At 44.0% G+C, this 18,923-nt stretch overlaps 1 protein-coding gene across 1 annotated transcript in view; it reads right to left on the bottom strand.

Moving 5' to 3' along the window:
• TMEM67 (transmembrane protein 67) overlaps window positions 1-18,923 on the bottom strand; it is a 465,663-nt gene that overhangs the window by 232,385 nt on the left and 214,355 nt on the right. Inside the window, 1 exon segment of the mRNA XM_030216600.1 lies at window positions 16,531-16,687. Within this exon segment, the coding sequence (XP_030072460.1) occupies window positions 16,531-16,687 (157 nt within the window).

Raw genomic sequence — 18,923 nt, 5'->3', positions numbered from 1 at the left:
GACACTGTAGGAGGCTTGACAGGGGGCTTTGACAAAAGCAAACCTCTCATGAAGCGAACAACTAAAGGCTGTCCTGAGATCGGCTTACCTTCCACATGGTAATGGTATGCACTGATTGCGCTAAGGTGAACTCTTACAGAGTTGGTCTTGAGACCAGACTCAGACAAGTGCAGAAGGTATTCAAGCAGGGTCTGTGTAGGACAAGAGCGAGGAGCTAGGGCCTTGCTGTCACACCAGACGGCAAACCTCCTCCACAGAAAGAAGTAACTCCTCTTAGTGGAATCTTTCCTGGAAGCAAGCAAGACGCGGGAGACACCCTCTGACAGACCCAAAGAGGCAAAGTCTACGCTCTCAACATCCAGGCCGTGAGAGCCAGGGACCGGAGGCTGGGATGCAGAAGAGCCCCTTCGTCCTGCGTGATGAGGGTCGGAAAACACTCCAATCTCCACGGTTCTTCGGAGGATAACTCCAGAAGAAGAGGGAACCAGATCTGACGCGGCCAAAAAGGAGCAATCAGAATCATGGTGCCTCGGTCTTGCTTGAGTTTCAACAAAGTCTTCCCCACCAGAGGAATGGGAGGATAAGCATACAGCAGGCCCTCCCCCCAATCCAGGAGGAAGGCATCCGATGCCAGTCTGCCGGGGGCCTGAAGCCTGGAACAGAACTGAGGGACTTTGTGGTTCACTCGAGATGCGAAGAGATCCACCAAGGGGGTGCCCCACGCTTGGAAGATCTGGCGCACCACTCTGGAGTTGAGCGACCACTCGTGAGGTTGCATAATCCTGCTCAGTCTGTCGGCCAGACTGTTGTTTACGCCTGCCAGATATGTGGCTTGGAGCACCATGCCGAGACGGCGAGCCCAGAGCCACATGCTGACGGCTTCCTGACACAGGGGGCGAGATCCGGTGCCCCCCTGCTTGTTGACATAGTACATGGCAACCTGGTTGTCTGTCTGAATTTGGATAATTTGATGGGACAGCCGATCTCTGAAAGCCTTCAGAGCGTTCCAGATCGCTCGCAACTCCAGGAGATTGATCTGTAGACCGCGTTCCTGGAGGGACCAGCTTCCTTGGGTGTGAAGCCCATCGACATGAGCTCCCCATCCCAGGAGAGACGCATCCGTTGTCAGCACTTTTCGTGGCTGAGGAATTTGGAAAGGACGTCCCAGAGTCAAATTGGACCAGATTGTCCACCAATACAGGGATTCGAGAAAACTCGTGGACAGGTGGATCACGTCTTCTAGACTCCCCGCAGCCTGATACCACTGAGAGGCTAGGGTCCATTGAGCAGATCTCATGTGAAGACGGGCCATGGGAGTCACATGAACTGTGGAGGCCATGTGGCCCAGCAATCTCAACATCTGCCGAGCTGTGATCTGCTGGGACGCTCGCACCCACGAGACGAGGGACAACAAGTTGTTGGCCCTCGTCTCTGGGAGATAGGCGCGAGCCGTCCGAGAATCCAGCAGAGCTCCTATGAATTCGAGTTTCTGCACTGGGAGAAGATGGGACTTTGGATAATTTATCACAAACCCCAGTAGCTCCAGGAGGCGAATAGTCATCTGCATGGACTGCAGGGCTCCTGCCTCGGATGTGTTCTTCACCAGCCAATCGTCGAGATATGGGAACACGTGCACCCCCAGCCTGCGAAGTGCCGCTGCTACCACAGCCAGGCACTTTGTGAACACCCTGGGCGCAGAGGCGAGCCCAAAGGGCAGCACACAGTACTGGAAGTGACGTGTGCCCAGCTGAAATCGTAGATACTGCCTGTGAGCTGGCAGTATCAGGATGTGTGTGTAGGCATCCTTCAAGTCCAGAGAGCATAGCCAATCATTTTGCTGAATCATGGGGAGAAGGGTGCCCAGGGAAAGCATCCTGAAATTTTCTTTTACGAGATATTTGTTCAGGGCCCTTAGGTCTAGGATGGGACGCATCCCCCCTGTTTTCTTTTCCACAAGGAAGTACCTGGAATAGAATCCCAGCCCTTCTTGCCCGGATGGCACGGGCTCGACCGTATTGGCGCTGAGAAGGGCGGAGAGTTCCTCTGCAAGTACCTGCTTGTGTTGGAAGCTGTAAGACTGAGCTCCCGGTGGGCAATTTGGAGGTTTGGAGACCAAATTGAGGGTGTATCCCTGCCGGACTATTTGAAGAACCCACTGGTCGGAGGTTATGAGAGGCCACCTTTGGTGAAAAACTTTCAACCTCCCCCCGACTGGTAGGTCGCCCGGCACTGACACTTGGATGCCGGCTATGCTCTGCTGGAGCCAGTCAAAAGCTCGCCCCTTGCTTTTGCTGGGGAGCCGAGGGGCCTGGCTGAGGCGCACGCTGCTGACGAGAGCGAGTGCGCTGGGGCTTAGCCTGGGCCGCAGGCTGTCGAGAAGGAGGATTGTACCTACACTTACCAGAAGAGTAGGGAACAGTCTTCCTTCCCCCGAAAAATCTTCTACCTGTAGAGGTAGATGCTGAAGGCTGCCGGCGGGAGAACTTGTCGAATGCGGTGTCCCGCTGGTGGAGAGACTCTACCACCTGCTCGACTTTCTCTCCAAAAATGTTGTCCGCACGGCAAGGCGAGTCCGCAATCCGCTGCTGGAGTCTATTCTCCAGGTCGGCGGCACGCAGCCATGAGAGCCTGTGCATCACCACACCTTGAGCAGCGGCCCTGGACGCAACATCAAAGGTGTCATACACCCCTCTGGCCAGGAATTTTCTGCATGCCTTCAGCTGCCTGACCACCTCCTGAAAAGGCTTGGCCTGCTCGGGGGGGAGAGCATCAACCAAGCCCGCCAACTGCCGCACATTGTTCCGCATGTGTATGCTCGTGTAGAGCTGGTAAGACTGGATTTTGGCCACGAGCATAGAGGAATGGTAGGCCTTCCTCCCAAAGGAGTCTAAGGTTTAGAGTCTTTGCCCGGGGGCGCCGAAGCATGCTCTCTAGAACTCTTAGCCTTCTTTAGGGCCAGATCCACAACTCCAGAATCATGAGGCAACTGGGTGCGCATCAGATCTGGGTCCCCATGGATCCGGTACTGGGACTCGATCTTCTTGGGGATGTGGGGATTAGTTAGAGGTTTTGTCCAGTTCGCAAGCAATGTCTTTTTGAGGACATGGTGCAAGGGAACAGTGGACGCTTCCTTAGGTGGAGAAGGATAGTCCAGGAGCTCAAACATTTCAGCCCTGGGCTCGTCCTCCACAACCACCGGGAAGGGGATGGCAGTAGACATCTCCCGGACAAAGGAAGCGAAAGACAGACTCTCAGGAGGAGAAAGCTGTCTTTCAGGAGAGGGAGTGGGATCAGAAGGAAGACCCTCAGACTCCTCGTCAGAGAAATATCTGGGGTCTTCCTCTTCCTCCCACGAGGCCTCACCCTCGGTTTCAGAGACAAGTTCACGAACCTGTGTCTGCAACCTCGCCCGGCTCGACTCGGTGGAGCCACGTCCACGATGGGGGCGTCGAGAGGTAGACTCCCTCGCCCGCATCGGCGAAGCTCCCTCCGCCGACGTAGTCGGGGAGCCCTCCTGGGAGGTGGCCGCAGTCGGTACCGCGTCGGGGACCTCACCCCGGGCGATGGGCCAGCCGGCGCCACGCTCGACGGTACCGGAGGCGCAAGCACCGCCGGTACCGGAGGGGTAGGGCGCAACAGCTCTCCCAGAATCTCTGGGAGAACGGCCCGGAGGCTCTCGTTCAGAGCGGCTGCAGAGAAAGGCAAAGAGGTCGATGCAGGCGTCGACGTCAGAACCTGTTCCGGGCGAGGAGGCTGTTCCGGGCTGTCCAGAGTGGAGCGCATCGACACCTCCTGAACAGAGGGTGAGCGGTCCTCTCGGTGCCGATGCCTGCTGGGTGCCGACTCCCTCGGCGACCCAGAGCTCTCGGTGCCGACGCGGGGAGGCGACCTGTGTCGATGCTTCTTCGATTTCTTCCGAAGCATGTCACCGGAGCTCCCTGGCACCGACGAGGAGGACGTAGAATCCAGCCGTCGCTTCCTCGGGGCCGAGGCCGAAGGAGGTCGGTCTCGGGGGGGCTGTACCGCAGGAGCCCTCAGGGTAGGAGGAGACCCACCCGAAGGCTCACCGCCACCAGCAGGGGAATGGACAGCCCTCACCTGCACTCCTGACGATGCACCACCGTCCGACGACATCAGCAGCCGAGGTCCCGGTACCACCGACGTCGATGCAGCTATCCGATGTCTCGGCGCCGATGCAGAGGCCCGATGCCTCGATGCACTCGATGCAGGGGCGGCCGAGGAAGATGGTCTGGACGCTGACGACGTCGATGCACTCGAAGATCCCGGTGCCGATGCCGACGAAGAGCCCAAGAACAACACGTTCCACTGGGCTAATCTCGCTACCTGAGTCCGCCTTTGAAGCAGGGAACACAGACTACAGTTCTGAGGGCGGTGCTCGGCCCCCAGACACTGAAGACACGACGAGTGTCGAACAGTGAGCGAGATAACCCGGGCGCACTGGGTGCACTTCTTGAAGCCGCTGGAAGGCTTCGATGTCATGGGCGGAAAAATCACGCCGGCGAAATCAAAGTCCGAAATGACGGAAAAAGAGCACCAAAAGATTTAAAGGGAGAAAATCTCGACCGAGGCCGAAAGAGGCCTACCCCGACGACGAAAGAAAACTTATCGGGGCAAAAAGCTGGAAGTACGGGAAGGGTAACACGAAAACCGGAGCACTTCCCGACACTTTAAAAGACTTTTCCGAAGAAAAAACACGTCAAAAAATAACTTTGGACGCGCGAGGTCGACTTTCCGGGGCTCGACACGGCGAAACACGACCGTACCGAGTGCGGACAAAAGAAGACTGGCCGGCTCAAGCCGGTTTCGGGCGGGAAGACGACCGCGCATGCGCGGTGCGCGCGGGCGCGCGAGGACTAGCAAAGGACTTTGCTAGAGAAGTTTCCGATTGGAGGGGCTGCCGTGGACGTCACCCATCAGTGAGAACAAGCAGCCTGCTTGTCCTCGGAGAAAGAGCAAATAATCAAGCCCAGAACACTGCAGCTAGACTCATATTCGGCAAAAAAAAATATGAAAGTGCCAAGCCCCTATGAGAAAAACTACACTGGCTCCCACTCAAAGAACGCATCACGTTCAAAATTTGCTCCCTAGTTCACAAAATCATTCATGGAGACGCACCAGCCTACATGTCAGACCTGATAGACTTACCACCCAGGAATGCCAAAAGATCATCCCGCACATTCCTTGATCGGCACTTCCCTAACTGCAAAGGTCTAAAATACAAAGTAATGCACGCGCCAAACCTCACCTACTTAAGCAGACAGTTATGGAACGCACTGCTGCGCAACTTAAAAATGACCTACGAACTAACAAACTTCCGCAAACTACTGAAGACCCATCTCTTCAGCAAGGCTTACCACAAAGAGCATGTGAATATGCATAAATCTCCACACGTTGTTAGAAATGTCTTATAATATCTGCTTTAAAATAATCCTTTAATGGTAACATTTACCATTAAAGGATTATTTTAATGAAAAAACTGTGTTCCCTCCTGTTTTTAAAGGCCCTTTGTGCTCTTCTTTTTTGTTTAGTCTTTTTGTACTTGGTTCCCTCTCTTTGTTACATTATAATATCTGCTTGTCATACTATTATCATGTCATATCATTATCATGTTACCAAACATTTTCTGTAACACTAAATGCCTATTTTTCTATTATATTTCCACTATCCATGATGTATTGTAAGCCACATTGAGCCTGCAAAGAGGTGGGAAAATGTAGGATACAAATGCAATAAATAAATAAATTAGAATCCTGTAGACCAATCTCACTTTTAAATGTTTGCACAATCAGCTCTTTTAGCTGGTGTCAAAGTTTCTGCAAGAATTTTCAATTAACAAATGAGGACCAATTGAGTTTTGTCCCAGGGTGACAGGCAGTGCATAATGTAAGGAAAATAGTGTTAACAATAGAGCACTGTATTATGAATGAGACAGACACTTTAGTTATAAATTGAGAAAATGTTTCATTATGTCAATTGGGATTACTTGTTTCCCCCTTACTACAGAATTATGGATTAAGTGTCTTTAGAAGAGGTGAGACACTTTATAAAGGTCTGAGTGCACAGGTCCGTGAATAGGGTTTGCTGTACAACAGGGTCATGTATAATTATGGTACAGCCAGAGACCCCCCCACTGGAATGGTGGAGGGCTCTGTCATAGAGCTCAGGCTGTTACAGACCTTGGCTGAGTCAGAAATCTGATGGCTGACATAACTGTGAGCTTACTGGAAAAGTATGGCCTAGTTTGTAGCCCAGATTGAGGCCTTAAAGTTAAGTTATTATAGTTACAAAGTGGAATTTTCTCTAATGTAAGTTAGAAAAACAAGTTGAGAAATAAGTGAGTCATAGCAGGTGCAAAGAAAATAGAGAACTAGCTGTTCCAGAGAGGAGGGAGACTTCCTGTGAGCAGGATTGTGGTCAGCTGGTCAGCTGGTGTGAGAAAGGAAAGGCGTAGCAAGATAGAAGCTACTCAGCATGAGCCAATCAGTGACAACCATGACATTAGCATAGATCCAATCAGGTATATCTACTGTCATATTATCCATATCCTGAGGGCATCTATAAAAATCAGGGTATTTCCTGGTTTAAGGGAGAGAGACAAGGGTTGGCACTCTCTCTCCAAGGGAAACCAATGTGTCCAACAAAATTGACAAATTTCCTAGTTGCTTTCCCTTGTAAAACCTCCAATTGGTAAAAGAAATTATAAAACATTAGCAAATAATTAACACCTGTTTGTAGCTTATTATATTCCTATAATTAATTGATTGTACATGCCTGTTGTCAATCACTGATTTGACTTATACCTTAGCAAATAAACTCCTCATTCCAAATGATGATTTGTGGGCTTCACTTAATGATCAAAGGCTGTAAGTATAAATGCATTGTATAACTTGTAATCTAAATCCAGTTTGTCATAAGGCTGGTATCTTTTCCTTAGATCTAACATCTCCCTTAGAGGCAATAACTCCTTGATTACCCCAGTACTAGTGTTATTTAGAGATGGAGTCAGATTAAGGTCACTCTAGCCTTCTTGGGGGGGCTCGGGACCCCCCAATTCTCAACATTGGTGACCCTCCGTTCGATTTGAACACGCCACCAGAATTTTTGTCAAAGTGGGGTTACTTATAGTTCTTGACTAAAATTCTGTTGTTTTATCTTCCAATTGATTGCTGTCCCTCATAGAGATCCAGAATTTCCTCCCCGGTGTTTCATACCCCTTATTACAGCATTCTGCTTTCTCTCTCTAAGCTTTCACTCCTTCCTGTGGTTAAGCCACCGTCAATTTCCCTTCCGTTATACTTTCCTATCGCAGTCAGTGAATTCTGTCCGTCCTTTCGTATACTCAGTTCTTTTCTCCCTGTTCTCCTGTCCCTCTTCCTCTTATGTTCATTCTCGTTATGTTCTTCTCCATCCCTGGCCGTTTTGATTGTGGTCCTACTCTGGTCTGTGATACTCAAGGTAGTTCTCTATAATCTTCTATCTCTCCCTTCCAATCATTCTGGTTTGTGTGGTTTCTGTCTTATGCCTCAACACTGACAGGCTTGCCCCCTCTGTTCCTGCTCCCTCAGATGCTCACTCTCGCCTATACACTTCTGTTTTTTCTCTAATAACGTCCTGCCCTGTACTCTGTATTTCGAGCTGAATTCCCTGCCCTCCCTGAGATCTGTGCTTATTTCCTCCGTGCTGTACTCAAACCTCTCTGATTCTGTTTCTGGCCAATATTGATTTCTGCCCATCCCTGTGAGAAACTGTCCTGATGTGTTTTTGTGCACGATTTATAGTTTAAATCTTCTTTCTAGTTGTACGTTGGCTTCACATTTAAAACTGCGTAGTAAGTCTTACTTCCTTATCTTTCTGTTACTGCCCCCCCTTTCCTTCCTGTCAGGTTTAAACCACACTTCTTTTTATGCCTGCCTGTTTTGGAAACCCCCGTCTGAAACTTTCATGATATTATAAATCTCCGCTTGAGAAGTCCCGGTCTGTATTCCGTCTCTGTTCCCCGTAGCCACTTTTAGCTGAACTTCCAGGTTTAACTTTCATTGCATAGCATAATTTTTGGCTGAATTTATAAACTGCTGTTTTATTTTTGCTTTCTAAAACTGTTTCTGAGACTTTCAGAATTAAGATGCTTTATTTGGCAATCTAATCTGTTGCCCGGTTTCGTTAAAACTCAGAGACAGGGTTTTTTTTTGTTTGTTTTATGCTGCAAGAGACAGTTTGGTAGATCTTATCGTGTTCCATAATGTGGTTATGAAGTTTTAAAAGTTTGCTTAATAGAGGAGTTCTCGATACTAAATCTTATCTCTATTTCTCCTGCGTAGTCCCTTTTCTTTTTTTACTGCGACATTTTTTTCACTTCCTCTTTTCTCGCTTGGGCGTAAACTTTTTTCTGTTGTACTCCTGTAGAGACTGTTTCTAAGATGTTCATTATTGCTTGGCAACAGTTTCCGGTGCTTGTTTCCTGTTTCACTGAATCTGAATCTATTGGCAGTCTGCCATTTCTCTTTGAGACTTCAATGCTAGAATAGCAATGCTCACTATTGTATTTAGATTTGTTGCTAAGCTGCAAAGTTTTTTCTTTCCTTATCTTTCCTAAATAGTTTCCTTCTTTTACTACAGGTATAACTGCATGAACAATTTGATGATTGCTTTTAACATTTAACATTTAGCTAGTGATTGTTTTAGTAGTTTTTTCAGCAGGTGCCTAGCCGTCCTTCTCTTACTTACTCTCCTCCAGCACTGCCCCTCCCTTTCTTGATGGTTGCTCTGTCTCAGTCTCTAGTGGTGTTGCACTTTTTTTCCCCCTTGCTATCCTTTATATTAGCTTAAATAAGACTTCTTCACCATGCTGTTACAGGGCTTTTAAAATTTATTCTGAGTATATCTCATGGACTGTTTATTGATTGGTATGTTAAATCCATTTCTCTGAGCTATCTGCCAGCGTTGTTTAGCTCAGCCTTATACAATTGCTTACTCATTGGTTTGCAATGCTTGTCTATCAATCTCTAAGTCCCACCCACTTCCCCATTTTCTGCATGTCAGATATTTCTCAAACTTTTATGCTTGCACTGCGGTGCTCAAGTTTTGTGTTTTAATTTGTGGTCATAGCTACACCACCTTTTTCTATTTCTCCACTTTATCTTTAAATACAACATGCTTTCCTGTTATACTACTAGTATAACAGTATGAATGAATTTATTTTTATTGTTAGCCCCGGCCTTACTCATTTTTTTTTTGTCACTGCTCTCCTCTTTAATGCTTTTGAGTTTCCTTCTCGTGGTTTGTTGAGTGGAAAACATATTGTCTAGTGAATGATGAACGTGGAATTTTTCACATTTTTGGTTCTGGCTAATGTGTTCCAACTAATAACTTTTTTTTTTTTTTTGGTAGTACCTTTCCCGAAGAGCTTACATGTGTTTTATTTCTTTTTTTTTATTATCCTTTCTTGCTACCTCAGAAGTAGGTTTCGGGGGTTCTTCCCTGGGATATGTCATACTTCTATTTCCTTTTTTTCTCCTTTTCTACCAGTGTCACGCTATAACTATTGGGTTTGATACCGATGTCTGGGACTTACATCCATTTGAGGCCATAAACCCTTCAATGGATGACGGTATCATAAATATTAGATTTAAAGCAGACTTCCATTCCATTTTCGGAGTGGCCTGCGGATTCGGCCTCATTGCCCATATATGAGTTACCTAGTCCAGATGACCGTGGGAGTAATATAGAGACGTCTGACGCTTTTCATTGCGAGTTTGGACTAGTTGACGAGGGCTTTTCCATATTTTTGCACCGTTAGGTAATGTGAGATGCCGCTTAACCATAAAATCTTTTTAGGACGGTTGGGTTATGTGAGATGCTGTATGTGGATGCTGTATGTGAGATGCTGCCTAGCCATAAAATTTTTGCATGCTTTGTTGTTGAGTGGATGCCGCCAAAGTTTTAAAGGCCCGTTGGGGTGGTTAGTCGCGTGAGATCCCCTGATCAGCGGAAACCCATTGGACCGCTGCTCTTCGACTCATGAGACCTTATTCGCTGGTTTTTTGAGTTCATTTTGGGAGTGTCTGCAATGTCCCTTTTTGGGGGCTCTATCATGGGCTGGAGCTCATGGCCAAGTAACCTGGATAGCTCTTGGCAGGCAGGGAAACGGGGTTTCTTTATGCCTTTAGAAGCACACTCTGGAGAGTAGTATTTATTAATTTGGGATAGAGTAGTATAAATATATAATAGCTGACACTAGGTATTTATTCACTTATTCACCCACTCTTTGGGTACATCCCTGTTTGCTGTTTTTATTTCTCTGTTAATGTCACCTGTGGTCAAAGCGTGGAGCTTTCCGCCAATTAGTAATTTTTATTTTAGGTCCCTATTTTGGAGTACATTAATAGATGTGTGAGTATGATTGTGTTATGTCTCTGCATGTTCTACTATCAGGATAATCATCGCATGTTTTTGTAAACTGTTAGCACATTATCATTTCTAGATCTCCTTGCTATCTCTGAAGCTGCCTTTTGAACCACTAACCTTGTACCAGGTTCTAGGTCTGGTCAATATATATATTATTACAATAGTTCATTTTTTTTCTATAGCATGCTACAGGTCTGAAGCTCATTTGTAGACCACTTGCTTACCAGGTCCCGTTATTATATATATTGGGTGATGATGTTCACTACCCATTATGTCATATCTTCCTCTCCGCAACCAACACCAGATACTGGTGATCTGACATCTATTCAGATCTCTGGTAAGGACTTTCTGGAACAAACCTTTCTAATTTGTGGTTTACCTGCCTATGCCACTGAAAGTTTTCAATTGATTTTCTGCACTGGAGAGTACATTGCATGAATCGTGAGTATATTTTCATTTATTGTATGTGTTACTATTAAGCTTGCCGTTGTATACTTTCATGGCATGTTGGATTAGCCCTAATTTAAATGTTTTATTTTACCAAATTTAGGATTAAGATTTTGTCCTTAGTACAGAAGCACACCTCTGTATGTGGGACAACAACTGTGTCTGTGTATGAGTGTGGTTTTCCTTTTCTGTCTATGTGCTGTGACTTGTGATTGGCTACTGGAATATTATTTTCATATATTTTTTTTTTGTTGTTGTTTTTGTTTTGAAACCCTAAACAATTCCTTAACCGTGCACAATTCCAATGATTGGTTTTGAACTATATTTAGAAATATCTTGCTTCCTCTTCTGAACTTTAAGTTTTCTACATATCAGGATTTGATTACAGTTTTAATTTTATGTCTATATGTTGCTGTGTGTCCTGTAATAAATGGCATATATTAAACTAGTTAATTATTAAGGAATCATCTCTTTAGTTTTAAATTTGTGCTTTAAGGTTACTCTGAGAGATTGCCTATCAACTGCAGTGGTAGTAAATCTCAAAGGAGTGTTTCTTTTCCAGGATTGTATATTATTCCATTTAAGCAATGTAAAAGGTTCTATATTATATGCCATCTAAAACACTGTTTCTTTGTGACGTTGTTTAAAATAACTAGTGCTGATGTTCACTTACTGGCTCTTTCGTGGGGATGTGTTCCGTAATAATGTATTAAGTGTTTTAATTTTTCTTTTCACGTCTTATCTACTACTCTCAAACTTCCTTCCCTGCCTCTTAAAGATTTATAGTTTTAAGATATATTATTGTATAGAGTTTCAGCATTTTTGGTTCTCAAACCCCAAATGGCACAGTTAAATTTCGTTTCCGGATTCCATAATACTACGGTGCCTGCCTTATTATGTATGCAATAGGGTTCGGAGATTAACCCTTGCATAACATAATTAACTAGTAAATCTGAACTAAAGAAATTCAGGTTGCTATTATTTCAGAGCTATGTTCAGATAACACTAGCTACAATTGCCAATTTCCTTTTTATTGAGACCCGTACCTATGGAAAACAGATAAAGTAATGACCTTCTCCTCTTTTCCTCTCCTGAAGTATTAATTCTATGAAGACTAATCACACCAGCATGAAGTTTTAATACGAAAACTTAAACTTACAGTTTTTGTCTGATGTATAGCCCTATTTTCAGTCACCATAATATGCAATGCTTTCAGTGAGCAGTAAACTCAAATTAGACACAGGAAACACCGTTATTTCGTGATTTCCTTAAGACATATTGACAGAGATTAACCCTTGTAGTTCTTATTTTTTCTAGAGTTCATCTTTACAAATGCTTTGGACTCAGTATATGATACAGGAATTCATTACGTGTTTCAAGTTTTTAATAACTAGATGGGTTTTTCTGTGATTCTGTGTTATCCTTCCTACTCTTTGTTTAGAATTCAATTTACAATGTAAGCTTACAAGCTGTTCCAATATCATATGAACATATCCTACTGGTCAATTTATGCATTTATTGCATTAATAAAAATTGTTATTATATCCTTGCATTTTTGAATTTCACTAAAATGTTTTAAGAAATGCTCCTACGTATCTCCTGCTTATAAATTGGCTCCTCCTCTGTATTTAAAATATACTTTAAATTGTAAATTGATTCCTGGGAATATATAAGCTTATTTTTAGCTATCCCTCTGAATGTGAATCTTGATATGCTGTCACGATTTAGGGCCCAAATTGTGAAAGCATAGAAAGGATCATTTTCGAATTTGATATAATTTTCATTTTCCAAATTGGCTCTGAACTATTACAGAGGACTATAGGTTATTATCCTTCTCATTTGACCTATTTAAACCTTGTAAAGGTCACGTGAGGAGGCCTCATAGAAATATATAGTTTTTACATTTCTGATATTGGCTTTTCTCTATCTCTCTAAATATCATATTAAAGGCTGTATTTTCCTGAAGCAGACTCTGACCACAATGTTTCCTCAGACTCTGCTGACTTCCTGTGCCAGCAACATCTCATCTACAGAGAAAAATTGTTTTCTACTTGTAACTTATGATTTTATATATTGAAACTATGCTCCTATTGGTGCCCCAAGGAACTAACAATGCATTCTTTGATTTTTTCTTTCTATTGGTCCTGTGCTGAGATTTGACTGCTAAATATTGCTTCTTATATCAGCTCTATTTATTAAGTTCTGTAGGATGAGTGAAGACTGCAAATCCAATTCCTGATCTACCGCCTCTATTCCAGTTTGATACTTCTGCTACAACTGACCTCTGGCATGAAAAAGAAGCACCACCTCCTCCAATGAGAAATTTCTTTTGTCCAAATGATGTCATTAATTTAGACCTTCTTGGTTATACTCTTAAATATTCTGCTGTATTAAATATTTTTGCAGGCTCATCTTTTCCAGAACCTAGATGACACTTTACGTATGAGCTCTCTATTACAACAGACAGCGACCGTGTTTCCAGAAAATACTTCCATCAGCTGGACTACTTATGATTTTTAAATTTCTGCACATTTGTCTTCTGCTTTGATTATGACTATTTCCTAAGCAACCCTTTTTCCTGAATCATCTAACTTATAAGTCCTGCTGGCCTCCTGCAGCTGAGGGCCCAACCCTTGGTGAATGTTAGTCATCGCAGGTGAAGATTCCATATCTATTGGCAATAGATTGTAACACATTGCCCTCCATACTTCAATAACTTGAACAATCAACATCAATTTTTATTGTTTTTTTGTACTCTTTACTTTTGTTCCATATACTTACCTATTGTTATTTGATCATCTCTTTGTAATAATTACCAATCTGTCTTGCACATTATGCAAGCCAGAAGTGGGGATATATTATGCAAATCCCAATTCCTAGTATTAAGAGGGTTGCAGTTGACCCCTACCAATCAGGAGATATACTTTCATATATACTATTGCTATTTATGTAAATTGGTTTCCCTTTTGCTTTTGCACTTCATTAGCACTGTTTTCTCCATGTTTACCTTGTCTTTCATTTCTGATTATGGACTAATTATGATGGTGCATGCCTAGAATAAAGACATGGAAGGATCCAAGTTTGTACACCACAAGTACGTCTTCAAGATCTATCCAGGACCAAATGATGTTTGATCCCCCAAGGTTGTGGCAATAATCTTTACACCTTGCAACTTACTGGACCACAAGTTTTGGGTTTACTCAGCCGCAGAACCAGATGTTACCAGCCTAACCATCTCAAGACCAGCCACTTCCTTCAGCAGGCCAGCTTGAAAACCCAGATCTCAGTCCAGATTCTTCAGCGCTTCCACCGCCTCAACCATGATCGATGAAAGAGACTTTAGAACTGATACTTAATTTGAGAATTACTGTTGCTGTTTATGGACATTATAGATTCATATTTTGTTTTATTTTCAGTTTAGCAGCAATCCTGTCTATATATTGAAAAGGTTTTGTTTTTTATTTTCCTATTATTTCCTTTATTGTTCTAATTGTTTTTCTAAGAGTTTCCCTGTTATTTCTGTTTATGTAATTTAAATTGAAGTTGATATTGCTCAGATACAAGGGTAACATCAAACCCTAATACTGGCTAAGATATCATAATGTAGGTGTAAACCCTGTTAATATCAACCTGTTATGCAATTGTTTAACTTCGGTGTAGGCTTATTTAAGCTGCATGTCTTTCTGTAGGTTTGACTAAGCTCCAAGTGGGGTAACGGATATATAAAATGCGTCCCATACTTCCAGGTCATTATGCATATGTCAAGATCCATGCATGACCTTTGTTAATATATAGTTTCATAGGATTCACCATTTTTGCTGTATGAGGCAACCTCATACTTGCTATCCAATTTTAAGTGCTCATGATTGGATGCTAATGATGAGTAATAGTAAGGTCCAGGAATTCCGACCTGTTTAAGGATTCTGAATACCTACAACCTAAAACAGCCTGCAATCTGAGTGCTAACCATATATTTGTTGAGCCACCATAACAATGCTCAATCAAAACCACTATTTCTTCCGAGGACCACTGAGATTGATACATTAGATTATCTCCCCATGTACTATGCAACAGATACAATAGAAGTCATAGCAAGACCTGAAAGTATTTATTAGTATGATCCACCTGAAATTGCTATTACCCGCATACCTATACTTCATGAGATTTTGTAGATGAACTCATGGATTTGTCCCATTCATAAAACCTCAAGAGAGATGACATCGGGATTAAGGCCCAAGGGATTGGGTAATATAAAGAGAATTCCATATGCCCAAATAATATATCACCTGAGAATGAAGTTTCCTGTCTTGCACCATACCTTCTAGCAATTTGTAGGACCAAAACTCGCCCTCTCGTTTGATAGCTTGCTACCTTCTGGAATGGATGATGACAAGCTTGACGAGCTTTGTGTCACCCCTCTCCAGAGGGGGTGACAAGTGGGGAATGTATAATTATGGTACAGCCAGAGACCCCCCCACTGGAATGGTGGAGGGCTCTGTCATAGAGCTCAGGCTGTTACAGACCTTGGCTGAGTCAGAAATCTGATGGCTGACATAACTGTGAGCTTACTGGAAAAGTATGGCCTAGTTTGTAGCCCAGATTGAGGCCTTAAAGTTAAGTTATTATAGTTACAAAGTGGAATTTTCTCTAATGTAAGTTAGAAAAACAAGTTGAGAAATAAGTGAGTCATAGCAGGTGCAAAGAAAATAGAGAACTAGCTGTTCCAGAGAGGAGGGAGACTTCCTGTGAGCAGGATTGTGGTCAGCTGGTCAGCTGGTGTGAGAAAGGAAAGGCGTAGCAAGATAGAAGCTACTCAGCATGAGCCAATCAGTGACAACCATGACATTAGCATAGATCCAATCAGGTATATCTACTGTCATATTATCCATATCCTGAGGGCATCTATAAAAATCAGGGTATTTCCTGGTTTAAGGGAGAGAGACAAGGGTTGGCACTCTCTCTCCAAGGGAAACCAATGTGTCCAACAAAATTGACAAATTTCCTAGTTGCTTTCCCTTGTAAAACCTCCAATTGGTAAAAGAAATTATAAAACATTAGCAAATAATTAACACCTGTTTGTAGCTTATTATATTCCTATAATTAATTGATTGTACATGCCTGTTGTCAATCACTGATTTGACTTATACCTTAGCAAATAAACTCCTCATTCCAAATGATGATTTGTGGGCTTCACTTAATGATCAAAGGCTGTAAGTATAAATGCATTGTATAACTTGTAATCTAAATCCAGTTTGTCATAAGGCTGGTATCTTTTCCTTAGATCTAACATCTCCCTTAGAGGCAATAACTCCTTGATTACCCCAGTACTAGTGTTATTTAGAGATGGAGTCAGATTAAGGTCACTCTAGCCTTCTTGGGGGGGCTCGGGACCCCCCAATTCTCAACAGTCACTACACAAGGGTGCCCAATATCCTTTGTTTTATATTTAGAGCCTTTTTTATAAAAACAGAAAATGTAATGATTAAGGGGTACAAGTGGGAGGGGAGGAGTCAAGTGTTAAACGCCTATAGCATTCTCTGATATTTTTTTTATTGCTTACTCAACTGAGGGATGTTCTCCCTGTTGCTTTAGAAAAAAAGCTTTTGCAGTTCAGTTTAAATAAATTAATAACAAATCTCATCACTATGAAATTCTTACCTTGGTTAACTAACATTTCATTGTATTGAAGATTTAAGTTTAACACTGGTACAGCCCACAGAAACTGCTCTCCATTGTTTTCAGGATAAGACAGGTACACATCATAAAAAACTGGCTCGGCATAATCCCTTAAGATCTTGGCTACAGAGATTGTGCACTAAAAAAAAGAAAATTGATTGTCAGACTTAAAATTAAAACTTAAGAAAAAATGGTTTCTGTGAAAGTGCAGTGGTGTTAAAACTATAGGGTTCATTTTCAAAAGAGAAGGACGCCCATCTTTCAACATAAATCGGAAGATGGGCGTCCTTCTCACAGGGTCGTCCAAATCGGTATAATCGAAAGCCGATTTTGGATGTCCCCAACTGCACTCCGTCGCAGGGACGGCCAAAGTTCAAGGGGGCGTATCGGAGGCGTAGCGAAGGTGGGACTTGGGTGTGCCTAACACTAGGACATCCTTGACACATAACCGAAAGAAACAAGGACGTCCCTGACAAACACTTGGATGTCTTTACCTGGTAGTGTTTTTCTTACGACCAAGGCACAAAAAGGTGCCCGAAATGACCAGATGACCACCAGAGAAAATCGGGGCCTCCCCTTACTCCCCCCAGTGGTCACTAACCCCCTCCCACCCTCAAAAAATATCTTTAAAAATATTGATTACCAGCCTCGGGTGTCATACTCAGGTCCATCACAGCAGTATGCAGGTACCTGGAGCAGTTTTATTGGGTGCAGTGCACTTAAGGCAGGCGGACCTAGACCCATCCCCCCCCCCACCTGTTACATTTGTGGAGGAAACAGCGAGCCCTCCAAAACCCAGCACAAACCCACTGTACCCACTTCTAGGTGCCCCCCTTCACCCATAAGGGCTATAGTAATGGTGTACAGTTGTGGGTAGTGGGTATTGGGGGGGCTTGGGGGGGCTCGGCACACAAGGTAAGGGAGCTATGTACCTGGGAGCAATTTAGGAAGTCCACTGCAGTGCCCCTTAGGGTGCCCGGTTGGTGTCCTGGCATGTGAGGAGGACCAGTGCACTACAAATGCTGGCTCCTCCTATAACCAAATGGCTTGCATTTGGTCGTTTCTGAGATGGACGTCCTTGGTTTCCATTATCGCCGAAAATCAGAAACGACCAAGTCTAGGGACGACCATCTCTAAGGACGACCAAATTTCAGAATTTGGGCGCCCCTGACCATATTATCGAAATGAAAGATGGACATCCATCTTGTTTCGAAAATACAGGTTTCCCCGCCCCTGGATGAGGACGTTTTGCGAGGATGTCCTCATCAAAACTTGGACGTCCCTTTCAATTATGCCCCTAAGTGTAACTCTAAGATGTTATTTACAATCATCTTCAATCCTACAACATACTCATTTTCCTCTCTCAAATTTTCGGAATGGATATCTTCATTTGAAAAGTAACAGAAACAAAACTGTATTTTATAGACATAAATCTAAACATTAAACCCATATGTTGTATTACTAGTTTTTCTCTCAAAAGAAATTAGCAACATAATACCAAGTGCAGTCTTCAGAGTCCACTAGTAGAACATAAACAAATATTTTAAACAATCCCCGGTGATCTACCAAAGCAGCCACAGTAACATTGCAAGCCATGACATGACCCTTCAGCCTGGGCCTAAGCAAAGGGGATGCAGTCTCCTAGCCAATTGGATAATATGCATTTACTGATAGCTGTTCCCATCTTAGTCCAGGTGGACTGTCTATGGGATTTAGTCCACTCCAGATTAAAGACCTTCATACCCTCTAGTAAAGGTTTCCCTAAGATACACCCTCGAACCCTGGATCAGCCCTCAACTTCCTAAGTCCCCTGGACTCTCCCCTGCCCCCAAGCCCCAGGACCTACTGGGGGTTTTCCTGATGTCTAGCAGGTAAGGCAGAAGCAATCCCTAGTTGCTCCTCCCCCAGGGCCGGTGGAACCCGGTATGCGAGGTAAGAATGGCAGGGGGGTGTCAACCTCTGGAGGAGGGCACATGGAAGGGAGGGGAGAGAAGAGAAATGTGGGACATGGATGGAGGGGAGGGAAGACAGAGGAGGAGATGCACATGGATGGAGGAGAGAGAGGAGAAATTCTGGACATGAATGGAAGGGAGGGAAGAGAGAGGAAGTGAGATACACATGAATGGAGGGGAGAGAGAAGAAATGCTGGACATGGATGGAGGGAGGAGAGGAAAAATGTTGGACATGGATAGAGGAAGGAATTGCATATGGATGGAGGGGAGGGAAGAAAGAGGAAGGAGATGTATACTGATGGAGATGAGGGGAAAGGAAGAGAGGAGAAAAACTGCACAAGGATGGAGAAAATAGACTGAAGCTGGATCCACTCTATACCTCCTGCAGTCAAGTCTGCGGAGGACCCAGCTTTTACTTACAGA

This window comes from Microcaecilia unicolor, chromosome 1 (assembly GCF_901765095.1).
Source record: "Microcaecilia unicolor chromosome 1, aMicUni1.1, whole genome shotgun sequence".
Taxonomy (NCBI): Eukaryota; Metazoa; Chordata; class Amphibia; order Gymnophiona; family Siphonopidae; genus Microcaecilia; species Microcaecilia unicolor.
Note: the sequence above shows the minus strand (reverse complement) of the source record. Positions and strands in the feature narration are given on the sequence as shown.